Source organism: Erythrolamprus reginae, chromosome 4 (assembly GCF_031021105.1).
Source record: "Erythrolamprus reginae isolate rEryReg1 chromosome 4, rEryReg1.hap1, whole genome shotgun sequence".
Classification (NCBI taxonomy): domain Eukaryota; kingdom Metazoa; phylum Chordata; class Lepidosauria; order Squamata; family Dipsadidae; genus Erythrolamprus; species Erythrolamprus reginae.
In genome coordinates, this window is record NC_091953.1 from 96,715,233 (window position 1) to 96,742,142 (window position 26,910).

General features: G+C 40.5%; 1 protein-coding gene across 1 annotated transcript in view; it reads right to left on the bottom strand.

Moving 5' to 3' along the window:
- Positions 1-320: 320 nt before the first annotated feature.
- MGAT4A (alpha-1,3-mannosyl-glycoprotein 4-beta-N-acetylglucosaminyltransferase A) overlaps positions 321-26,910 on the bottom strand; it is a 91,363-nt gene continuing 64,773 nt past the window's right edge. Inside the window, exons 11-16 of the mRNA XM_070750971.1 lie at positions 22,054-22,161; positions 16,900-17,093; positions 15,401-15,479; positions 10,885-10,951; positions 9,696-9,808; positions 321-5,898 (exon numbers count right to left, since the gene is read on the bottom strand). Of these exons, the coding sequence (XP_070607072.1) occupies positions 5,872-5,898; positions 9,696-9,808; positions 10,885-10,951; positions 15,401-15,479; positions 16,900-17,093; positions 22,054-22,161 (588 nt within the window). The 3' untranslated portion in view covers positions 321-5,871. The remainder of the gene's footprint in view (positions 5,899-9,695; positions 9,809-10,884; positions 10,952-15,400; positions 15,480-16,899; positions 17,094-22,053; positions 22,162-26,910) is intronic.

Below are 26,910 nucleotides of genomic sequence, written 5' to 3' on the forward strand. Positions count from 1 at the left end.
TACTTCCGCATCTCTACTTCATGGAAATTTGACTTTCGCAGGCGGTCTCGGAACGCATCTCCCACGAAAATCGAGGGAACACTGTATTTACTTCCACATCTCTACTTCGCGGAAATTCGACTTGCGAGCGGTCTCGGAACGCATCCCCCGTGAAAATCGAGGGAACACTGTATATCTAACTTATCTTAAAACTATTGCATATAAAAAGCATTTTTGTTTAGTTTTATGTATACTGGTCTCCGGTTGTATTGGTCTAATACAAATATTTCCAGCCCTTCTGCAAAACTTTCCATTTTTTTTCTAGTTAAAACTCCAGAAAGCAGTTTTTAAAAATATTTATTTCAAATAGTACATGGGCAGCTCGTGGCACATAGCGCAATTGATGAAAGGCACAATTAACATGACCCAGTTAAGATTTTCAAATGTAGCAGCAAGATTAACAATATCAAAATCTAGCTCTAAAAAAGTTTTACAAGTAATGAAAATGCTTAACCATACCATGGAGCAGTGTTTCCCAACCTTGGCCACTTGAAGATATCTGGACTTCAACTCCCAGAATTCCCCAGCCAGCCTTCGCTGGCTGGGGAATTCTGGGAGTTGAAGTCCAGATATCTTCAAGTGGCCAAGGTTGGGAAACACTGCCATGGAGGATGGCAAGAAGTCTGGCAATAGAATGATGGTTCACATTTCACATTTCACAAGAACAGAAGCACAACTAGAAAGCTGACAAGAGTCAGAAAAGAGCAGGGCAATTCTAAATGTCTTTATCCAGTAAATTGGTTTCTATTAACAATCAAAATAGCATCTTCAAAACACCATAATTCAAGTAATATACAAGCTGTTTCTTTCTCCAGAAGGAGGAAGTAGACTGAAATTGAGACCTAATAGGCAAGAAGGGACGTTAAGTAATATTTGTACTTTTGCAGGAAGAATTTCAAAAGCTTTAGAGGGGGGGGGGGGGACATTCAAAAGCTCTTTTAAAAAACAGGGATGTTTTAAGCACCAGAAATACCCAGGTACCTATTTATATTTTAAAAATAACAATGCTTAATTATCAACTGCTAAGATTTAATACTTCAGTAAAATAAAGAATGTCAACAACTTGAACATTTAGCTCAGCCTGCATTTATATTAAGAAAACATGAATGTCAGTAGAAAATATAAGAAAAGATAATTATATCAGGGGTTTGGGTTGATGCTTGGGAATGATTGATACATTTAGAAAGCTGAGGATGTGTGAGAACCCAAGGACAATGAAATCTGGGAAGAGCACTGGCCTACTCTTAAAATGGCTACTATGAGGAGGGGAAACCTATAGCAAAGTACTAATCCACCAAAATGCTACCTTCCAGGCCCTGTTATAAACAAAATTCTAGGCAGTTACCACACATTTTATTAGAAAACTTAGGAACTATTTTTATTTAACTGAATATAAGCCTAGTGCCATGTGATTAGATTCCCATTTTTAAAATTTGGAATTTTAAAAAATCTGATTGAGTAGATGCTATAGCAGTGATGACAAACCATTTTTTCCTCAGGTGCCGAAAGCATGCGTGCACGCTATCGCACATGCACAAGTGCCCACACCCATAATTCAAGCCCGGGGAGTGCAAAAACAGCTTCCCAGCCTCCAAGAAGCCCTCTGGAGGCCAGAAACAGCCTGTTTCCCAACTTCTGGTGGGCCCAGTAGGCTCGTGTTTCACCGTCCCCAGGCTCCAAAGGCTTCCCTGGAACCGGGAGAGGGTAAAAACGCTCTCCCCCATCCTCCCCGGAGGCTCTCTGGAAGCCAAAACTGCTCCCCTATAGCCTCTGTGTGAGCCAAAAATCAGCTGGCCGGCACACACATGCACATTGGAGCTGAGCTAGGGCAACGCCTTGCGTGCCAGCAGATATGGCTCTGCGTGCCACCTGTGCCATAGATTCACTATCATCATGCTATAGAATGTATTCCACAGGTTTTTATCTACTCCAGGCTATCAGGATATACTTTTTTGTTAAGTCACCAACTGAGAATTTTCTAACAACCTAGTGACATATAGGTAATTCTTGATACCTATTTAGCAACCATTTGAAATTACAATGGCAGTGGGAAAAAGTGCCTTATAATTGGTCCTAACACTTACAACCGTTGCAGCATCCACACATTCACCGATCAAAGTCTGGGTGCTTAGCAACTGGCATGTATTTACGATGGTTACACAATCCTGAGGTCAAATTCACTTTACAACTGCAGTGATTTACTTAAAAAGGCAAAAAAAAAAAGAGCGCGCTATAAAACTGGGCAGGACCCACTTTACCGCTGCCTTTTTTAGCCACAGAAATTCTGGACTCAACTCTGAATTTACACTGAGGACTATCTGTAATATATTATAGTTGCACTCATGTCCTGATGAAATAGTCATGTAGTTATTAGAAAGCAATATGCTTTTTTTGCATATTGCAAATAAATATGGTGTTAAATTTAAATTGTTATTGCACAAAATATTTGTATCCAGATAGCATATTCCATTCAGTGAGATTATTCTAAACACCACCTCAATTGTTGCATCTGGCCTTCAAGTCAGTATTATACTGACCTCTGGTGATTTCCTGGACAAACCTTTGCAGTTTTCTTGGAAAGATTTCAGAAGTAGATTGCTACTGCCTCCCTCCTAGGCTGAGAGTGGGGGGATTGGCCCAAAATCACCCATCTGGCTTCATGCATAAGGCAGGATTAGAATTCAGGGTCTCCCCAGTTTGTTGCCTAATGCCTTAATCATTACGTTATCTTTCTCACTATTTTACTTACTAAACAATAATCTAAATCTTCCTCCAGAAAATAAAAGAAAGCATTTGAAATTATTTTTAATAATCTCTACTATAGCATCAGATTAAATGAATGTATTTAGAATGATGCTAGGACAATACCATTAAGGCAATTCTATTACTATAGCTCAAGTGGAGGATAATTGTACACAAGCTCTTTTCTTCATTAGAGCATTAATTGAGTGGAAGTTTATTGGTCCATTTAGATATCCTTATACAACTGGCCAATTGCTTTGCAGGAACAGGTATTATTACTTGATTTATTCTTAGCCTACTGGATCTTTAAATCTGGCAGTATCAAGAATTAACATTTTCTTATTTCCTGTTGGCAATACAGGAACACTTTGCTAGAGTACCTCCTTATTGGTGTAATTCTTTATTACATGGAATGGTTTATACCTAAGACAGTTGTCTGTCTGTCGAGGTTTAAAGTTAAGGATTAAAATCATTACAACTGTAATACTGCAAAGGAGAATACTACTGAATACAAGAAATATTGCATCTAACTATGCCTAAAGTTGCATTGGATGATATAATTTTATTATTGTTAAATCAATTGGCTACTGATTTTGGAGACAGAAATTTTCCCCAAAGACCATATATTCAATGGGAGGAAGTGATCTTTTAGTCTTTGGAAGAGAACAGCAAATTATATTTAGATCTAAGATTCAGACTAATTGTTCAATTAAATACAGAAGGGTAATAAACCTACACAAACTGCAATGGAATAAGCTGCTGGGGATAGAAAATCTCACATTTATGAAGCAGAGACTCGTATATCACTGATCTGCTTTGTTAGCTTGAGCTAGGGCAAGTGATTATATAGCTTTACAACTTGTTCATAGCAAACTTAAAATACGGAAATGAATATTTTCATACATATTATTCACTTTTCCATATAAAGAAAAGGTATATATTTTGAACAGTTTCTCACCAATTCTCTATGTTTTTCCTACCCAACCTTATTTTTTGTAGGAAAATGTTATTCTTGATTATCATTATTAATTTTATTATAAATATCCCATTCCCAACACACCCACCTCAACGTGGCATGTCAATATTAAAAACACATTCAATTAGTGTTCAGTATTACAGGCATCTTACAGGTGATCTAAAAATAATTTTAACATTTAAGATTTATAGAACATTTAGGAATTAAAATTCTTCATTAGTTTAATATAATGTCTGTAAAATAGGCCATTATTACTATTCCTTCAATTTTGGAGTCAGTACAGGCCATCCATTAATTTTATAGATGCAGTAATATTCAAATTAATAACTTTACCTAGTATGTCATACAAGCACTTCTGTATGAATACATCCCCAACCAACAAAGAATTTCAGCAAAACTATTTCATAAATATAAGGTCCCATCGAATTAAAATCAAAGCAATCTCAAGTCTTGAATAATTTGAAACAATTCAAGTATTTTTTCATACTGTGATCTTTTTTTTCTTTAGAAGTGGTTGGACTCTTCATAGACTGAAATAGAAAACAGATAATCCAATCCCTTCAATATATTACAAATCATTTCTATATTTGATAGAAGGCAAGAGAGACACTGATTTTTGGCAAAAACGTACCTCCGAGACACAGAAATATCTAAGAATTAACTCACAATACAAGCTATAACTACTGAAGATTTACCTGTGTGAGTCACAGGACATAAACAAAGGCTTGCTTTTCATAACTTGGCTGCAGTTAGATAAGAATTTTTTTTGTTGCTATTATTACTTTACTATTGCATGTTTTTCTGTGCTACAGAGCACAAAGTGCTTGAATTGCCTCTCTTCAAGGCTACTGACCTAGCAAACATTTTTTTTCTTTGAAATATAAAAGACAACAAGCATTTAGATCACAGGAGTCTTGCTTCAGTCAATTGGAGTGCAATGCTTTTAAGCAGAAGCTGGATCTTAAGAAATAGAAATCACTTCCACATTTAAGGACTGACAAAGTTACAATTATAAAAAGCTCAGCTGAGGTTACTGTGTATCTATTCCATAATTCCTAACATAATGCTAAATTAAATCATTCAAAAGCACTGAGCAGAGTTCATTGAAAAGGGGATGCAAAACCCAAAAAAAAAGTTGATTTCAGAAGGCATTGCTATCCAAAGGAGCATTTTGGCTGATTGCATTGAAGAAAACTTTACAAAGATTAAAAAAGAACAACCTGTTATCAAAGTACCCCTTTAATGGGGAATGATTCAAACTTTAAATTGCTGCAGACTTCATTCAGTCTATTGAAATATAAAATTCCTTAATTCTAGGGCTATGAAAACCATAGGTAATGTTCTTCAAAGTCCTTGAACACCATGTTTGTATCTTTGAACACCATATCTGTGACTCTGTGAACTTCTCATGAGGATGTTCTTCTGTGGAAACCCTTCTTATTTCGGTGGTATTTGTGCAGGAGAATCCGGTCTGGTACAAAAGTGCTTCATTGGCAAATTCAGTTTAACTCTTCTTAACCATGGCAATATATTACAAAATATGATCATTAACCAAGTAAAATGCACAGTTAACTCAAGAAGTAAGATAATACATTAAAAAAACTTAATCAAGTTATTCTTGGCATAAAAATATGTACTTTTCAAATTATTTAATAAATTAAATACCCTAAAATTTTTGAATATATATCCCTGATAATCTATAAAAGAGGGTTTCCAATAACAAAATAAATGGACTTTCAAAAAGTACCCTCTTCATAAAATGCATTTAAACACCTTTTTTCTCATTTCCAAGGAATGTAACAATATGTACACCTTTTATGTACTTAACCAATCACCATTGGATAGACCAAGGAGAATTTATGTGCTCCCTAGCCAACCAAAGTCATGTTCAAATCATTAATCAAGATAAAGAATGCCAGGTGAATTTCAGTTTCTACGTTGTAATCAATCCTTCTTGCTGAGTCTTTATTCTCAATTACAGTAGAATTCACGGGAGGTAGTGTTTCAGTGAGAAAATTGGGTTGAATTAAGGTGCATTCTCAATATCTTCCTTTTGCAGTTGGATGATTTTGCAAAAGCGTTCAAAATCTGTCTTCTTACTTCTTCAGTACTGATCAGTTGGGGAGTCTTTTAATATGAATCTGTATGCAGAATTGAAAAATAAAACAGTCAAACACTTAAGCAAACCTACTTTAGTTCATATGATTTTCAGAGTGATGTAATCAAGTTTCCAAAACATTTAACAAATGCTTGGAAGCACAACAAAATGGATTGTGGTTCTGCATGTGTTAATCAGAGATGGAGTGAATGGCTAGATCAGGGCTGTCAAACTTGCAGCCCGTGGGCCAGATCCATCACACACTGGTCACACCCACGCCCAGTTTAGCAAAGTGGGGAAAAGTCCTGATATGTCACATGATGATGCCGTGTGCTTGATACCCTGTGCTAAATCAAAATTTACAGTATCTGTTAGCAGAAGATGTTGCGTTTGGGCTTGGGCCAGCCATTGTTCCCACAGATGGGAGAGATGCGGCACAAAGTGAGTGCAAAAGCCTGGCTGACAGCCAGGAAGACGTGGCAGACAGCCATGAGGATGAGGCCACTGGTTCAGAGGAGTTGGCAGACAGCACGCAGGACCCAGCAGACAGCCCAGGGGATTTGGCATGCAGTTACTCAGACAGTCTATCTTCCTTGGATTCCGATGCAGACCAATTCATAGACATGTGTAGCCGAAGAGCCATGCAAAGGAGGGCTCAATTAAAGGACTATTATCAGTGATCAGAGTAGCACCTGGGCTGGGTGTGGTTCTTATACTGAGGGCTGGGTGTGGTTCCCTTAATGAGGGCTAAAGGTATAAAAGGGAACAGAGGCACAAGGCAAACTGTGGCTGTTTATCTGTGTTACTTTGTGGTTCCTGCTCTGAAGTTTCTGTTCCGTGCCTTTGGATTTCAACCCAGCCTTTTCAGGCACGTGGGAGGTGAAACCTCTGGGACTTGCTGTTTGCTCTCAAGTCTCCAAGATTCAAAGGACTCCTGAAACGTTTCTGCTCCATGCAGGTTGTCTTTGTTTGCTTTTTCCTGTGTTTTGTATTGGGGCTGATTTACGACTTGCACTATCGTTTATTCCTAACACTAAGTACTGTTTTTGTTAACCCTTTTTTGTTTGTTTAATACAAGTTTGCTGATTAGAAAAGCACGTGTGTGTTTGATTTCTTTTCCTTGGACTGTTACTAATCGCCTGAGCCCAGTCAGGCAGAACAGAAGATATGATGAAAGTGATTGCTGGGAGCTATTATTCAAGTATATCTCTATGGTCATTACTATTGAAAGATAAATGAGAAACAGATACTGCCTCTTTTCTACTATAAGGTATAGTTCTTTGTTATATTACTACTAGCCATGATTTCTCAGTTAATCTAAGTTTTTCCCAACATGACATGTCATGTATATAGAATTTATATGACAGACCATCAGATTGGGCAAGTCTGATCTAAGTCATTAAGATCCATGTAAACTGACACACTTGACATGCTTGGTTATTGTAAAAGGTTTTCTGAACTATTTATTACAATGGACTAGCTCAAAGATCCCATGAGCAGAATCTATATTAATAAAAATGTACATGTATTTTTGTTAGGCGGGGCTAATCTCGAAAAGTACTTCACCAATGGCTTTGAAATTTTGACGCAGCATTCCATTCGAACATAGGCCTTATGATATACCTATATTATATAGATATTGCACCTGTGACAGGTAAAAACTGGCCAAAACATAGAATTCCCTGGTGAAAAGGTGCATTTTGATTGGCTGGTAAAAAGACAGATAGTTGCTTTGCATGGAAACAGGTGACAAACATAGCAGGTGCATTTTGATTGGCTGCTGATCAACTGCCATACTGATCTGCGATGCTTATAAACTGCAACAAGATAGTATCCTCAGAAAATAAAGGAAATAGGTTTGGCTGGAAACTATGGGGTTTGCCACCCATGCTTGGGTGGAACGAAGAACCCTGTGAGGTAGGTCGGTCTTATAGTATTTTGGCAGATGAGTCAGGCCAGTCTATTAAACCAGGGGGGAGAGGGAGAGAGCTGTACAGGTGTCACCCTGCCCTCTAATGTTAATCTCTTCAAACTGTATGATATAATTTAGGTCCCACAGAGTTGGCCTTCTCCGGGTCCCGTCGACTAAACAATGTCATTTGGCAGGTCCCAGGGGAAGAGCCTTCTCTGTGGCGGCCCTGACTCTCTGGAATGAGCTCCCCCCAGAGATTAGAACTGCCCCACCCTTCTTGCCTTCCATAAACTCCTTAAAATCCACCTTTGCCGCCAGGCATGGGGGAATTGAGATATCTCCCCCAGACCTATACAATTTATGTATGGTATGTTTGTATATATGTTTGATTAATAATGGGGTTTTTAAAAATGTTTTTAAATTATTAGATTTGTTAAGAATTGTTCTATTGCTGTTGTGAGCCGCCCCGAGTCTACGGAGAGGAGCGGCATACAAATCTAATAAAATAAAATAAAATAAAATAAATAAATAAATAATTGAGCAGGGGGTTGGACTAGAACATCTTCAAGGTCACTTCAAACTCTGTTTGAGAAGGGGTTCAAAAATTTAAACGTGCACTTTCTCATTTCTTTCTTTTCCACTTAACCAGATTGAGCCACAGCAACATTTGGCCGGGTACAGCTAGTACAGTGGTACCTCAAGATACGAACCCCTCGTCTTACGAACAACTTGTGATACGAACCCGGGGTTCAGAAAAATTTTGCCTGTTCTTACGAACTTTTTTCGAGTTACGAACCTGCGTTCGGAGACTGCTGGGAAGCCGTGCGGCTGTTTTAAAAGGTAACAGCCGGGCGGCGGGGCTTCCCAGAAGCCTCCCGAACGCCGGTTTGTAACTCGAACAAAGTTCGTAAGAAGAGGCAAAATTTTGCTGAACCCCGGGTTCGGTTCGGGAGGTTGCTGGGAAGCCCCCCAGGCCGGCTGCGACCTTTTAAAACACCCGCGCCGCTTCGCAGCTGTCTCCTGAAGCCGAATGCTAAAGCTGAACTTCCGTGTTCGGCTTCGGGAGACAGCTGCGAAGCGGCGCGGCTGTTTTAAAAGGTCGCAGCCGGCCTGGGGGGCTTCCCAGCACCCCCCCGAACCCCAAACCCGGAAGTTCGGCAAAAGTTCAGGGTTCGGGGGGTGCTGGCAAGCCCCCCAGACCGGCTGCGATCTTTTAAAACACCCGCGCCGCTTCCCAGCAGTCTCCGAACGCAGGTTCGGGGGGTGCTGGGAAGCCCCCCAGGCCGGCTGTCACCCTTTAAAACAGCCGGAAAGCTGGTTTTTTGCGGGGGGTTTTTTGGTTGCACGGATTAATTGACTTTACATTGTTTCCTATGGGAAACAATGTTTCGTCTTACGAACCTTTCGTCTTACGAACCTCCTCCTTGCACCAATTAAGTTCGTATCATGAGGTATTACTGTATATTGATAGAAAGCACTTTGGCACTTGGTAACAGAAGAGATGAATTTCCTTTCTCTGCTATTCTTAGAAATCAGATCTCAGGAACTGGAGAACTTTCTGAATAGTATGGGTAGTATTGTAGCTAGGAAAATTGGAAAAAGTGGACAAAGGGCTTTTCAACAAATAGGACATATTTGGATCTAACTCAATTCCTACCTTTGGAATATCTAGACTATGACTGGAAATCAAGAATATACAAGTGCTTTAAAATGCAAAAAAGTCAAACTATTCTGAATTTTGCATCCAGTATTAACATTAACATTGCTAAGTATTAGCACTGCCCAGCAACTATACTTTTATAAAGGAGAAAGATTCAGAATAGTTTCAAAGATTCAAGCTATCCTATTATTTAATTTAAGAAACATAAGAATTTAAATGTTTGAAGGCAAAAGCTCTAGTTATTAAGCCCCCTTTGTTTAACTCTTACCTCATTTATAATTGTCCAGACGGATGAATTCTGTATGACGTTCAGCCGGACAGCTGTAATTGGATTTAGATTGGGATTGACTATTCCTTCGGCTATGCCGTTTTCAAACTTGCCTTCAAAAGCAAAATAATCATTCTAAATAAGTATACACTCAGTAAATACAAATCACTTACACAAAACCTGGATTTTTATGGATAATATGAAAAAGTCAAACATTTTATCTGCTGATATAACACGATTGATTGATTTTATTCCATTTATGTATTCTATTAAATGAAAATAGTAGTATGATCGCTTCACTTAGCTGGAATATGAACAATTTAAAAGAAGGCCTTCAGAGAACATGAAGAGGGCAAATAGCACTTGACTCAAATTCTTTAATGCTGCTGCTGTGTATTTTTGTAAAGTCAGATGGCTGCTTTAAGGAGGCACCATATCAGCGATGAAAAACGTATGGTACGTGGAACCATATCTGCTGGCACATGATCCGTTGCCCTAGCTCAGGTCCAACATGCATGTGTGTGCTGGTTAGCTAATTTTTGGCTCGCAAGAGGCTCTGTGAGGGCGTTTTTGACTTCCAGGGAGCCTTGGAGGGGATGGGTGGGCATTTTTTACCCTCCCTGGCTCTCTTGAAGCCTGGAGCGGCGAAACAGAGTCTACTGGGCCCACAAGAAGTTGGGAAACAGGCCATTTCTGGCCTCCAGGAGGCCTGTGGGAGAAGCTGTTTTCGTCCTCCCCGGGCATTGAATTATGGGAGTGGGCACTCGTACATGTGCAATAGCACATGCCCATGCTCTTTCGGCACCCAAGGAAAAAAAGGTTCACCATCACTGCACTATATGCATTTGGATACCCCTATGCACTCCAAAGTATCATTTTGGAACAAATTCTGAATAGGTACTCTACCATAACATTTAAGTGATGCAGATTTCAGAATCCATAATTAGATGGTTGCATTTCCCCCCCTAGATTTCACAGTTCACACATGTCACAGCATACCTTCTTATTTTTGTGGCAATGGCAATACCATATCGCTGCTCAAATACCTTATGTAACATTGGTTCATGAAATTCTGAACTTGATTAGTATGCTGCTAGATCAATAATAATGCAAAATGAGCCCTAATTTGAATTATTTAGATTTTTTATACAAATGTCTATAAAACAGAAGTGTGGTATTATTTAGTTACCTATTCTGAAATAACCATCTTTTAACCGTTTCTCTTTGGTTTCTTTGCTTAATACCAGCTCTTTATTCTGAAAAATGAGATATAAAATATTATCATCAAATTGATAAAAGATTTAATTAACTGTTGAACAAATATTAATATGCTAATGAATAATAAATTTACAATTCTTCCCTCATCCCCACGTCATAATACCCTGGAAGCTAACAAGACTGGATCCTCCCAGAAAAGACCATGGTTGGTTGATACTAGGAAGTGAAACAATATTCCTAAAAGATAATGTTATGCTGCATCCTTTTATTTATATATACCCGTATATACTCGAGTATAAGTCGCTCCGACTATAAGTCGAGGCGCCTACTTTTGCCACAAAAACTGGGAAAATTTATAAACCCCTGTATAAGTCGAGGGTGGAAATTGCAGCGGCTACTGGTAACTTATAAAAATGGAAACCAATAAAATTACATCAATTGAGGCATCAGTAGATTAAATATTTTAGAATATTTATTTCAAAGAAAGCCAGTAAACTAGCTCTGTAAGTTTAAAAGAGGGTAAACAGGTATATATCCCCCAAGGCAGGTATAGGCAAAAAAATTGCAAGTACCTAGGTACTTACCTTAATCCCCTGCTCCTGCTGGTTTGGGTTAGGGTTAGGATACTTGACCTCTCCTTGCCTCAAAGAGATACAATTTCCCTCTATATTTACAATTACTGAACATCCAAAATATACTTACGGTAATTCTATGTATATATGCCATATGTGTAAATAAATATTACACACAGGCACACAAAAATATACTGTACATTATCTACTATATAAACTGTATGTGTATATACAGAGAGAGAAAGAGAGAGAGCTCTTGTAAAATTATATATGGTACATTCAACCTCACTGTAATAGGAAAACAAACCCAGAGTCCACTTTCTGCCACACAGTTAACCATAACTAGAACATTACACATGTCTTCAGATGTACCGGTACTTCCCTAGCTTGCACATCACTGTTAGAGCTAGGAAATGTCATGGATTGAGTAAAATGTGGTGATTTTCACTTAACAATGCTTTTGCTTAACAACAAATTTTGAGCTCAATTGTGGTCATAGGTCTCTATCTGTCTGTCTGTCTGTCTGTCTTCCTTTCCTGTCTGTCTGCGCCCCCCTCCTGTCCCCTCCCCGGGTAAATTACAGAGTCAATACTGTATTGTTTTTTTATTTAAGGTTACAAAGCAAATGAAGAATCATTTTGAGTATTCTTTAAAATTTCTTCAGTGAGATCCATAGCTAATCTGGCCAAAAAAAATTCACCTGGCAAAAAATTTTATTGTTGACATTAGGCACAGCCAGAGAGATGTTTTAAAAGGCAAACAAACTGTCAAAAAAGTATGTTTTTTAAAAATATAATATTTTGGTTGTTGAATTTAATTCTGCCTTGGCACGGAGCAGCCCCCGCAGATGGGTGACTGGCAAGGACCACGCATTCCCATCTTTGTGTCCGCTGGGGTTAAAGGAAAGTTTAGGGACCCCCGCCCCTTGGAGAAATGCCTCGTTGGTGACATTCTGAGCGTTTTTGCCTCCCCACTCCGAAAACCCCACTTCTCGGCAGCTTGCCGAGGCTGAGAGGAGAGTGATTTTAAAAGGCACTCTCAGCTTGGGGTTTTCTCCCCGCTGAAATGTTGCTCGCCCGCCGCCCTCAACACCCGCTTTGTCCTCGACCCGGCAGAAGAAAACCGCGTCCTTTCCTGTTGCTCTCTTCCCGAGAGGTGGGGTGAGGGGGTGTTGAGAAGACAAGCAAGAATCCACCCCCCCCCCCACACACACACACCTCATCGGCTTTTCCCCCCTCTAGCGCGGCATTGGAGTGTTTGGCTGGCTCCTTTTCTTGCGGGGAGAGGGGGGAAAAGCTGGGGGGGTGGATTCTTGCTTCTATCTTCTCGCCACCCCCCCCCCTACACCTCACCGGCTTAGGAATGTCGTTGCCTCCCACAGCCACTTCCCCACGCGCTTCGGATGTGCCTGCCTTTCCTACAGCAAAGACAGGCGGCACCTTCCCGAAGGGCTCAGCTAAGCGGGTGGGGGAAGGGCTGGCCATTTGCCGCCTCTCTCCGCTGTAGGAGGGGCAGGCGCAAGCAAAGCGATGTCCCAAAGCGGTCTCCGGGAAGGGACCGAGGGAAAGGCAATCGTCTGCCTTTCCTTCAGTCCGAAAGAGGAGGCAAATGCCCCGCCTTCCCCCAGCCGGTTAACTTGAAGCGCTCGGTTAACTGGCTGGGGGAAGGCGGGGCATTTGCCTTCTCTTTCGGGCTGAAGGAAAGGCAGACGATTGCCTTTCCCTCGGTCGCTTCCCGGAGACCGCTTTGGGACATCGCTTTGGGAGAGGTTTAAGAAGCAAGAATCCCCCCCCCCCAGCGAAACGGCTTTTTTCTTGTTTAGCGTGGCGTTCGAGTGGTTGGCTCTTGCGTGCAAGCAAAGGAACCTGCCAACCACTCGAACGCCACGCTAAACAAGAAAAAAGCCGTTTCGCTGGGGGGGGGGGATTCTTGCTTCTTAAACCTCTCCCAAAGCGATGTCCCAAAGCGGTCTCCGGGAAGCGACCGAGGGAAAGGCAATCGTCTGCCTTTCCTTCAGCTCAAAAGAGAAGGCAAATGCCCTGCCTTCCCCCAGCCAGTTAACCGAGCGCTTCAAGTTAACCGGCTGGGGGAAGGCGGGGCATTTGCCTCCTCTTTCGGGCTGAAGGAAAGGCAGACGATTGCCTTTCCCTCGGTCGCTTCCCGCAGACCGCTTTGGGACATCGCTTTGGGAGAGGTTTAAGAAGCAAGAATCCCCCCCCCCCCCAGCGAAACGGCTTTTTTCTTGTTTAGCGTGGCGTTCGAGTGGTTGGCAGGTTCCTTTGCTTGCACGCAAGAGCCAACCACTCGAACGCCGCGCTAAACAAGAAAAAAGCCGTTTGGCTGGGGGGGGGGGGGGAATTCTTGCTTCTTAACCGGGCAGTTGCCCCCTCTCCCAGAGCGATATCTTTAGCGGTCTCCAGGAAGCGGCTTAGGGAAAGACAGCCGTCTGCCTTTGCTTCAGCTCCAAAGAAGTTCTGGGAGAGGGGGCAACTGCCCGGTTAAGAAGCAAGAATCTACCCCCTAGCCAAACGGCTTTTTTCTTGTTTAGCGTGGCGTTCGAGTGGTTGGCTCTTGCGTGCAAGCAAAGGAACCTGCCAACCACTTGAACGCCGCGCTAAACAAGAAAAAAGCCGTTTGGCTAGGTGGATTCTTGCTTCTTGACCGGGCAGTTGCCGCTTCTTTCTAGCTGAAGCAAAGGCAGACGGCTGTCTTTCCCTCAGCCGCTTGCGCCCTCTTGTGGCGACATGTCAGTCACCCGATTATAAGTCGAGGTCGGGTTTTTCAGCCCATTTTTGGGCTAAAAAAACCCGACTTATACTCGAGTATATACGGTATATGTATACGACCTATTTTAACATAACATGCATGATGTGATTTTGTTCATTCTCTCATCCATTTGGAATTTTTAGTAATGGCGTTTATGTACTGATCAGCTTATATTCCCCTTTGAAACCTATAAAAAGTTTATGTAGTACAATACTAAATATATTTACTAATAAATACGCTCCAAGACAACAAGGAATTGAAATTTTCCAAGTTGTTAATAATTTATAAGTAGACAATTTAAATATTAATGTTTAATCATCTGTAAGGCCTGCAGTCCAATACACCTTCCTTCCTTGGTTCTACTATTGCTCAGCATTCTTTCAATTGCAGCTGAATTACAAAACTTGCAGCATGGCCAGTGTTGAAAGAGATACAGGAAAGTTTAATTTAGCAACTAAAGGCAGGTTTATTGTGATGCTGTATAAATAGTTACTATTCTGGGGAGTGGGGGAATGCCTTCAGCTATAGTTACCGAATAAGGTTTATGAAATCTCTAGGCTTAATTTTTTAAGAGTGGCATAAAAAAATGCTTGTGATTCCAGACTCAGTTATTGAAGGAAGTGATTATCTTTAAATTCTCAGTCTTGAGCGTGCAAGGCAAATAGCCAGTGTAATACCTATTATTAATAAAAGAGTCTTCCCGCTTACTCTCTCGTAATCCCTTCCTCTAGTCTACAGTGAATGTAAACACAAACATTAATTTTGTTCTTGCTAATTATCCAGTGCTGTAGTAAGCCTTCAGCTTGGGAGTAGGAGAAAAGGAGAGCTGAAGTAAAATCATTAGTCATGGTCACATGATTTTCCAGTTTAGGGACTGTGCCAGGGGTGGGCTACTCCCTGGATTGGGGGGGAACACAGTGGGGTAGCTCCACCCCAGAGCACCAATTCAGAGCACTGAAAGGTGTTGAAAGAAAATGTAGGGTGTCCTGCATAAGCCACACCCATAGTGTGTGATAGTAAAAATTTTGGTAGCCCTTCACTGGACTGTGTCATTTAGCAATTGATTTCTGGTCTCAACTGCAGTTGCTGGATATTTGTATTGCTGCTACACTCATAGAAAGGAAGAAGAAACAGACTTTATTATCATACCCAAAGAGGTAATACTTCCACAGTTGTATTGACCAATATATCCCCTGGATGTTCTGTATTGCCACTATGGAACAGGAATCTACATCATGGAAAACAATAAAACAAAACAAATTGTAAAAACAATCTCAAATCCCACATATATCTCCAATTCTATCTATTAAAAGTGTTTACTTTCAGGTAGTAATTTTGCCCAGGTTCGCCTGGTGCACCAGTTGCGGCCCTATTTGGACCGGGAGTCACTGCTCACAGTCACTCATGCCCTCATCACCTCGAGGTTCGACTACTGTAACGCTCTCTACATAGGGCTACCTTTGAAGAGTGTTCGGAAACTCCAGATTGTGCAAAATGCAGCTGCGAGAGCAATCATGGGCTTCCCTAGGTATACCCATGTTACACCAACATTCCGCAGTTTGCATTGGTTGCCGATCAGTTTCCGGTCACAATTCAAAGTGTTGGTCATAACCTATAATGCCTTTCATGGCATCGGGCCAGAATATCTCCGAGATCTGCCGTACAAATCCCAGCGACCGGTTAGGTCCCACAGAGTCCCGTCGACTAAACAATGTCGTCTGGCGGGACCTATGGGAAGAGCCTTCTCTGTGGCGGCCCTGACCCTCTGGAACTAGCTCCCCCCAGAGATCAGAATTGCCCCCACCCTCCTTGCCTTTCATAAGCTCCTTAAAACCCACCTCTGTTGTCAGGCATGGGGGAATTGAACTATTTCTTTCCCCCCAGGCCTATACAATTTATGCATGGTAAGTTTGTGTGTTTGGTTTTAAAATAAGGGTTTTTAATTATTTTAAACATTAGATTTGTTATATGCTGTTCATTATTGTTGTTAGCCGCACTGTGTCTACGGAGAGGGGCGGTATACAAATCTAATAAATAAATAAATAAACAAACTTCCGATTTGCCTGTTTGGCTGTTTTTTCACCGTCCCAGGCTTCAGTGAAGCCTGTGCATATGCATGGGGTGGGTAGGTTGTGCACATGTGGATGGGTAGCGCAGGGGGGGTGCACATGCAAGGGGGCACATGAACCAAAAAAGGTTTGCCATCACTGTCCTATACTATTTCAGACAAATGGTTATCCAGTCTCTTCTTAAAAACGTCCAGTGTTGGGAGCACCCACAACTTCTGGAGGCAAGTCCTTCCACAGATTAATTGGTCTCATTATCAGGAAATTTCTCCTTAGTTCTAGGTTGCTTCTCTCCTTGTTTAAATCCCACTTAGTGTTTCTTGTCCTGCCTTCAGGTGCTTTGCAGAACAGCTCCATTCCCTCTTCTTTGTGGCAGTTCCTGCTTAACTACTGCATGGTTGAATGACCAACTGCAGTGATTCACATGGCAAAAAGGCCATAACAGAACAATAGGAGGAAGCACAGCTCACTTAACTGCCTTGCTTAGCAAAGGAAATTTGGATCCTAGTCATGGTCAGTATCTTCCCAGTTTAATTAGCCACCAGGAGATGTTTCGTATTAAAATGAAAACAAAACCGTTACCTTTCTAGATTAGCTGGTTTGTCAAATTTAAATAGGATATAATCTCCAGCAGTTGGTGTAATAGCCCAGAAAAAGTCTTCACCCATGTAGGCTTTTTCAAGAGCATGCCCTTGATAGACTTTTAATGTTGTAGAAACCTCTGCTGGTGGGTTCACGTGAATTTTATGCAATAATGGTTTCAAGAAGTCTTTATCCTACAAAAAAAAAAAAAGACAAGATATAATGTTAAATGTGGAACAACAACAGCAGACTCACCTATGTCACCAGGCCTGGGGCAATTAGATCTTGCCCCCCTGACCAATAAATGTGATGCATGGTGTGATTGGATTGTCTGATTGAGAAATATGTAGAGGTTTTAGCTGTAATTTTTTAATGTATTAGATTTGTTTTGTACGCTTTGTTTCTATATTTATTCTGTGAGCTGCCCTGAGTTTTCAGAGAAGGGCGGCATACAAATCTAATAAATAATAATAATAAATAATAAAAGCAGCTATAGGTGTGTATAGCAATAAATATATTTCCTGTGTTTTTCTAGGTTATTAAATTTTTCTTGATAAAAATCATTTGTGACAGCATTGGATCATTAATCTGATGGTGATGCCGTCTAACCCACATTTTTCTATCTTATTAAGTAGCAGGTTGTTAGCAAATGCCTTAACAGCAATAAGGAAGTATAGATGTGTAGGGCAATAAATGCACACTGCTCAAAAAAAATAAAGGGAACACTCAAAAATCACAACCTAGATCTGAATGAATGAAATATTCTCATTGAATACTTTGTTCTGTACAAAGTTGAATGTGCACAACAGTTTGTGAAATTGATTGTCAATCACTGTTGCTACCTAAGTGGACAGTTTGATGTCACAGAAGTTTGATTTACTTGGAGTTATATTGTGTTGTTTAAGAGTTCCCTTTATTTTTTGACCAGTATATATTTCCTGTGCTTTTCTAGGTTATTAAATTTTTCTTGATAAAAATCATTTGTGACAATTTTCCATGATACATTTCACTTAGAATTGTAGTGAAAACCTCCTCTAAGCACTACGTCAGGAAATATTTTGCCCCATAATTTATAGGAAAATGTGGGGGAGGGCACAGTGAAATGACAGCCTCTTACCATAGCAGGGGTGTCAAACCCGCGCCCCCCAGGCCAAAGGCATCACGCACTGCCCACGCCCATATCCGGTTTAGCAAAGGTTCCTCATTCATTCATTCATTCATTCATTCATTCATTCATTCATTCATTCATTCATTCATTTTGTCCAATACAGATTGAAAGTTAAGGAGAATAAAAACATGTAGTAGTAAATATCAGGGAAGGGATAGAAGAAGAGATATGAGAATAGAATACATCAATGAAGAGTAGAGGAAGGATATATGGATGGGAGAAGAGATATATAAAATATAGGAGAGACAATTGGACAAGGGACGGAAGGCACACTAGTGCACTTAGGCTCGCCCCTTACTGACCTCTAAGGAATCTGGAGAAGTCAACCGTGGAAAGTCTAAGAAAAAATGTCGGGGATTGACACCATGGAGTCTGGTAATGAGTTCCACGCTTCAACAACTCGATTGCTAAAGTCATATTTTTTACAGTCAAGTTTGGAGCGGTTGATATTAAGTTTGAACCTGTTGCATGCTCTTGTGTTATTGCAGTTGAAGCTGAAGTAGTTGTTGACAGGCAGGATATTGCAGCATATGATCTTGTCCCAATATGTCACATGACACCATGATGCTGTGAGTTTCACACCCCTGTCCTACAAACTCTCCTAACTCCTGCTTATACATTTCCCATTTTTAAGCTTTGTTTGCCTAATTTTTGTTTTTAAACTGTTTTCCTTTTTCAATCTATGGAATATTACAGTGAACAATATTTCCTCTATTGCATGAGAAGCAATCTCCTACACCTGCAGGTAATCCTAGACTTACAACTACAGTATTAGGTTATGAATTTGGTTTGAAATCCCAACGGTACTGAAAAAAGTGATTGAAAACAAATTCTCACACTTACAATCATCACACCACCCTGATGGTCACATGATCACAATGCAGGCGCTTGGCAACCAGGGATGCATTTACAACAGCTGCAGCATCCCGGGGCTAAGTGATTGCCATTTGCAATCTTTCCAGCTGGCTTCCAAACAGCAAAGTTAATAGGGGAAGCTGGATTAATATAATGATGGCATGATTTACTTAATAACTGCAGGGATTAATTAACATAGCAAAAAGGGTTATAAAATCAGGAGCAAGAAATCATAGACAGGGAAGGCAGGAGACACAAGACAGCTGTCACATAACCTCAATTGCCTCTGCGCCAAAAGGGGGGTAAAATGAGGATTGACTATATTCGTTTCTACCAATTTGAAAATATGCTGCACTGAGTTGAATTCACTTAGGAATATTGCAACATCAAGCTTAGTAAAATTTAAACATTGCTCATTTCTGATGATAAAAGTATATTTACTCCCCTCAAAAGTTCAGACTGACTGTAAAGAAATTTGGCAATGCTTTAAAAACTACTAGTTAAAACTGACAACTTATCCAAAAGTAGATTTCAGAGTTACTTTAAACCGTGAAGTAGGCAGCATATAAGTTTAATAATAATAATAATAATAATAATAATAATAATAATAATAATAATAATAATAATTGTAAAGGAGATTTTAATGCTAGATTTGGCCGCAATGATTGGGCCCTTTAGTGCCCTGGTAGCACAGTGGTTAGAATGCAGTACTGCGGGCTAATTCTGCTGACTACCAACTGCCAGCAGTTCGAGTCTCATCCACTTAAGGTTGATTCAGCCTTCCAAAGTCCTAATCTAACAAATAGAAATTTACAATTACTCTTTTTAAAAAAAGGGAATGACACTCCAACGATGAATATGAACTTTACGTTGTAAGGATACAATACACCAGCCGTATGCTGGTCCTATTCTCTATCTTTTCTCTATAAGCTCTCGCCCTTTCTTCTCTTACCTAGCTGTTTTATTCCTTTTCCTTCTTCATTTCTCGCCTTTTGCTCTTCTCTCTTCTCTTTTTCCTTCTATCCCCCTTTTTCCTTTTTCCCTGCTCTAACTTCTCATCTCCTTTTTCCTCCCCCATGTAAATAATGTATACTATTTTAAAATTGCATACTTTAAAACTACACGAATTTCTACCAATGTCTAAATAGACCTTTTGTTTTTTGTACTCCCTTCCCCCATTTATTTGTAATAAAGATTATATTTTAAAAAAATGTAAAGGAGATTTTAATGCTAGATTTGGCCACAATGATTGGGCCCTTTAGTGCCCTGGTAGCACAGTGGTTAGAATGCAGTACTGCGGGCTAATTCTGCTGACTACCAACTGCCAGCAGTTCGAGTCTCATCCACTCAAGGTTGACTTAGCCTTCCAAAGTCAGTAAAATGAGGACCCAGATTGTTGGGGGCAATATGCTGACTCTGTAAACAGCTTAGAGAGGGCTGTAAATCATTAGCGATATATAACTCTAAGTGCTATTGCTATTCAAACCACATAAATATCCTCCAGAGGTATATTTGCCTCCACTGTTGGAGAGCCACCAATCCAAAGGTCCAAAAACTAACTTCACAGGTTTTTGTCTTGCAAAATGATTTAGCAACCTCAGTTTACATATCTTAAATGTTGGCCCTAAGGACAGACCAGGGGAGCTTACATATTGGTCTAGCCTCACTTCAAGCACAATAGATGGTACAGCCTTTGCTTGAGGACTTGTGAATTTCCTAAGAGACCATACAACAGTTTGCACTTTTGACTGTGATCATCTACCAGTGTCACTGTCTCTGCATTTAGATAAGATAGAACTGACAGATGGTCCCTGACTTTTGGTCCCATTGCATGTGATGCAATGCTCAGATCACACATAAGATGGTCAGCTAGAGTGAGCATGGCATTAGAGTACCTTCTGAATTCTTCTCATCTAAAAAGGGAAATCTTGAAATCTCCCCATCATGACCCATACCCAGCACTATGAGTCTCTGATTCAGATTTACAAACAGGTTCTGGTTAACACCCACTCTAGCAGAATTATAAACTGATCAGTATAAATCAAATCACTGACTTGACCAAGACTGTCCAAAAGTGAAGAGTGAGGAAGGGAGGAATGTTGGGAGGAAGGGAGGGAGGGAGGGAGGGAGGAAGCGAGGAAGGAAGGAAGAAAGCGAGGAAGGGAGGGAGGGAGGGAAGAAGGAAGGAAAGAAGGAAGGAAGGAAGGAAGGAAGGAAGGACTTGTGATAACTTTTAGGGATTATTAGATGCAGTCATGTGATCATGATCTGGATGTCTGGAACTTATTAGCACTTACAGCCTATTGTCAAGTATCTGCAAACACAAGAACCACACAAACATACATCCAATTCTTCTCAACTGACTTGTGACAAACAGACTTAATGGACAATGAAGAAGTATAGTCATGGTCATGAGATGTCTCACTTAACAGCTGAATTATACAAGGGTTACCCAGAAAGTAATGCACCATATTTTTTTTCTCAGCCTACATTAATGGTACAAATGCAAAACTTTAGATATACATTATTTGAATTGTCAGGAGTGTATATGTAAATTTTGTGTTTCTTCAGACAGATAGCGTAGCTGCAGCAGTGTTTTGAAATGGCGTCTGTAAGTGATGTACATAATTGAATTTCTCACTGCAGAAAAAGAAACTGTTGGGAACATTAGCAAACATTAGTGTGCAGTTTATGGAGAATCTGCAGTCAACAGAAGTACGGTTAGTCGCTGGGCACAGAGGGTGAGGCCATTAGAAGATGCTTTGGCAAAGCTCCAAGGCTTCGTGACCAGAACAAGGAGTAGTACTGACAGGGCATACACGCCCTTGTGTCTCGCTGGAGAAAGGCAATGGAACGTGACAGAGATTATGTGGGAAAATAAGGACTGTAGAAGAAACATCATTCTTTCTTGTGTGTAAGTTTCATTGTGTTCAATAAATAATTGTTGAAGAAAAAAAATGTGGTGCATTACTTTCTGGGTGACCCTGGTATTTAGATTTTGTGGCAATTGTGTTTAAATTCAGTATATAGTTAAGAAATATATATTCAAAAATATGTAATTATTAATTAAGATTAATGAACAAGTTTCCCAAAAATGATATATGTATATGTTACTTTCTATCAGTACTCACTGTGAGTTTTTGAATCTTTCCTTCTAGGGAAGAGTGTAGACCCACATGCTGAAAAAGTGAAGGCCTGAACCGTATCCTGAGATTCGATTTCTGACGATCACAATGTTTCTTTAACAAAATGGCAGAAATATTTGTAGCATAAGACACATCATCATTAAACATGGCTTAAAAACTGGCTTTCTGGGCCATTCATTGCATTCTTACCTTGCTTTTATTTAGCCTATTAAAATAACATTCAGAACACCACTGCAAAAATGTAGTCATCAGAACTTTAGTAACTAATTTTATAGGAAGTAATGAATAGCTTATCATTCATTTCACACAGCTGTTAGGATTTCTGAATGCAGTTCTGAGAAAAATATATTTTCCAACTGCAGTTTTTACTTTTTCAATCTGCAGTGTCACTCTGATTTGAAATGCACTCAATTAAAATAAAAAATTAAAACGTCATGCCTAGTAATATATATATGAAGGTCTTTGTATATTCGGGTTTCTTCCCGTGTAGGATTTAAAAATTTCTGGCAATGTTTCGACGAGGTCCCACTCCTCATTTTCAGGCTGGTGCTTCTGTCCTTGTTCTAGGGCGAACTAGAACAAGGACAGAAGCACCAGCCTGAAGATGACAAGTGGGACCTCATCAAAACGTCGCCAGAAATTTCTAAATCCTACACGGGAAGAAACCTGAATATACAAAGACCTTCATACCTGTACCCGTGAAAATCTACGAAAACAAATATATATATATATATATATGTATCACATGTTTTTTGCTGAAATTTTAAAATTAAGGGAGACTAGGATAGATCTATCTCGGCCTTATTTTGGCCTCATCAGCTAGCCATACCCTCACTGGGGCTTGAACTTGCAACCTTGGCCTTGTAAGGCAGAGAATTAACCTCTAGGCTACAGTATTCAATCCCTTTAGCTCTGTACCAGGGAAGGATTACATGTTATTTGTGTCGAATCACCTTGGTATATTGAAGGAACATCACAGCTCCTTTTTTGCCTCTCGGCCCAATCCAGGGCCATTTCCAAGGCAGTTAATTTATTCATAGCCAACAACTATATTCTGTATCTTTCTAGCCAAGCAAAGTGTGTAGCCAACATTTTCATACATGAACTTTGCAGCCATTCAAAAACCACTTCTGATTTTCAAGGCCTCACCACACTGCCTATGTTTGACAGCTGAGCATATCTATTTTGGGTTGAAAAATAACAGAAAAAAAGGGACAATGGCAAATTGTACTATGGCTAAGGAAAAATAGTATGAATTTAATGGAAGTCCCTAGCAATTAAGTTCCACATGTGCAATTATATTCGTTATCTATGTAATGCCTCACATTGCAAAAGCACTTCTTTTACTTTTTCAAGTGGAAAAGTTATGTGGGATGTGTAAGTAACCTTTTTCCCATTGAAGGGGACTTTTGCTTCACCTCTTCTTCCAGCTTCTGAGTCTGAATGTCGGTTGGCGGGACCTAGGGGAAGAGCCTTCTCTGTGGTAGCCCCGGCCCTCTGACATCAACTCCCCCCAGAGATTCGCACTGCCCCCTCCCCCCTTGCCTTCCGAAAGAGCTTAGAAACTCATCTTTGCCGCCAGGCTTGGGACTCTTAGATCTTCCCCTGACCACTGAATGCCTTGAGTATGATTGCTGAATGTTTGGTTAATAAGTTAATTTTTTAGGTTAATTTTCTCTTTCTAATTGTTTTTAATATTGTAGTACTAATTGGATTATATTACTGTTCTGTGAGCCGCCCCAAGTCCTCAGAGAGGGACGGCATACAAATCCAATTAAATAAATAAATAAATTGCTTCCTGGATCATTTAAAAAGACAGGACAGCCATTTCCTACAAAAATGCAGGCAAGGGAATGAACAAGGGAAGCAGAGCACCCCCAAAGCTGGCAAAGAGATTTCAGCAGAGAAGAATTGTCTGTCCTTCCCTGCTCCTCACTTCAACAGCATCAGTAGCAGCTAACCACAGCTCCACTCTAGGTCAATTTGATCTATCAGCCTTGTTAAAGACGCAACAAAAGGAGCACTGTGACGAAGTGGTTTCCCAAACGTTTCCTCCTGTGCATGAAAGACAGTAAAAAGAAGAGTGTTTTGCCTGAAGGGTGTTGTGGCTTTTCTGCATCCTGTGCAGCTGATCACGGATTCTGAAGATCGAAAGACGGGTATGGGTTGGTATCCTAGGCCAGTGTACTTGGCACCTGAGTCTGATAGCAAGGAAGTCCAAGAGGATGTGTGGGTCAGAGGCTGAAAGCCAACCAGGGCCTCTTGCACCTCCAGAGGTGCACATGAGTGATTCAGAAGAGGAGGAGCCTCTTCCTGATGCCAGAATAAACAGAAGTGCCAGAAGACATGAGTGGCTGAGCAGGAGGAGGTCTCTGCATGAATAGATCTCTAGAACACTTGGCCACGCCTTTTAGCTACTTAAGGGTGAGCCTCACGATGAACCAGTGCAGAAGTCAACTTTTGAATGTGTTAGATGGCTGATCGGATTGAGCTTTTGGACTAATTATGTTTAATTACAAATTGAGAAGTGGAATATCTGTTTCCGGGCTTCATGCCAACTCAGAGTTGTTGTACATACTCCTGGTCAGTTGGAGGATGATGAAGAAATTGAGGACTCTGATACAGATAGTGTTTATGAATTAGTGGTGGGCCCAGGGTTACAGGTAGTAGAACAGGTGGGAGGCTAGCCACAGGATGTGGCTATGAGTCCAGAATCTAGCGAGGAAGAATCAGACGTTCGCTGGGTCGATCCTAAATTCAGAAGGGTCCAAAAACGTAAAGAACAAGTGTTTGGAAGAAGATATTAAGGGGAGGAATGGGTTAAATACTGTAGTGGTGTATTTGGTACATCAGGGGGTCAGTGGGGAAGAAGGGTGGAGTTTCAATGTTGCAGGACTAAAACGAAAGGGGTTTTTTCCCCTTCAGCTTCCAAGCAAGCAAATGCATTCTGTGCTATTTTACAGTCATTTCTGCTGTTTGTGAATCATGCTGAGAGTAAATAAATCTTGTTAAACTGGAGAAGACTGGGAGGAATGTATGAGGAATGCAATTAAGAAAGATAAGGGGGAGGAAGAGGAATGTGCCAGTATGAACTGTATTTTGGATACGGAAGGGAAGAGAAATAAAGATGGAGTTTCTTGGTTTATGAAATACTGCATTTAGTAAGAGTTATTTGTAATAGATAAAGTTCTACCAGAAACCAGAACAAGAGTGAGTCACAGTAATGAGAGATTGGAGATCAAAGAGACGTATCTGGGGAGTGATTTATTGTTTGAGACGCTAATGAACGGCTGAAACTGAAACGGAGTTATTTCTTGCTTTTTGATGCATTTTTAAAACATTTACACTTCCTTGCTACTAAAACTAGTAGAATTAATTAATTAATTCTAGTAGTTTTAGTAGCAATTAGTCTTATTAATGAATGAATTAAGTAGACTAATTTAGTAGCAATTAGGTCCCTTCAATTAGGTCCCTTCAACTCTAATAAAATTAATTAATTAATAAGACATTAATTAATTTTATTAGAGTTGAAGGGACCTTGCAGGTCATCAGGTCCCACCCCCTGCTCAAGCAGGAAACCCTACACCTCCCCCACCAGATGGCAGATCAATCTCCTCTTGAAAATGTCCAGAGCTGGGGTGATCACAACCTCCACTGGCAGGCTATTCCACTCTGCTCTGCTCTGACCGTCAGGAAGTTCTTCCTTATTTCCAGGTTGAATCTCTCCTTGGTCAGCTTCCAACCATTGTTCCTTGCCTGTCCCTCTGGTGCCCTGGAGAATAGAGTGACCCCCTCCTCTCTGTGGCAACCCCTCAAGTACCTGTATGGTGCTATCATGTCCCCCCTGGCCCTTCTTTTCACTAGGCTCTCCATGCCCAGTTCCAGCAATCTCTCTTCGTATGACTTGGTTTCTAGTCCCTTTATCATTTGGTTGCTCTTTTTTGTACCCTTTCCAGAGTCTCTGTATTACCTGCTTAACTCTTGGCAAATCCATGTGTGTGGACCTATTTCTTGGGGGGCTCATCGCTGGGACAGATCAAAGGGTAGGGAAACGTCTACGCCATTTACAAGAGAATCAACCATCCCATGCAAAGCATGGTTATTACTGCAATTATGTGAATTGTGCCAGTCTCTGAATAAGAACAAATGATTAGTTTTGCTGTTACACCAGGGGTGGGGAACGATGGCCCATTTATGACTTTTGGACTTCAAGGAATTCTGTGAGTTGAAGTCCGCAAATCATAAAAGGACCATTGTTCCCTACCCCTGTGTTTCATAGATCTTGATATAGGTAAAGTGTTCTATTAATTAGGCATTCTCAACACAGGGTGAACACTTCAACTGTTGCAACTTTCAATCCATTGGCCATGAAACATGGTGGTAGGAAGGAGTCTACATTTGAAAAAAGGAGATGGAATACCTTTACACAAACATATATTTATCCCTAAGTAGTTTCAGGTAGATTCCCTCTCTCTCCTCTCTCAGCAATCTGTTTGGTCTACCAGACGGCAGGCTATGAGTGTCCAAAATTTGGGTAGGATATTCTCTGCTGACCACCTGCAGAAGGCATGCCATCTGCTGGGGCACAGATGGAGAAGTTGAAATATTTTTAGAATATAATCCAGTCTTTATAGTACTTGGCCTCTGCAGTGTGTATATAGTATGGCTGTGCAAAGGGCTGTTTTGCAAAATACGGTATGCTAACGTAAGTAAAGCATTCTTTCTTTGCCTTAGGTCTTCTGCAAAGTTTGATGTGATTGCTTCAAAGTGTTTGTGGTTGTGACTACAGATATTTGCACACAGAGCTGCCTTGTTTTTCTGTCAGTTTCAGAGAACTGCTGT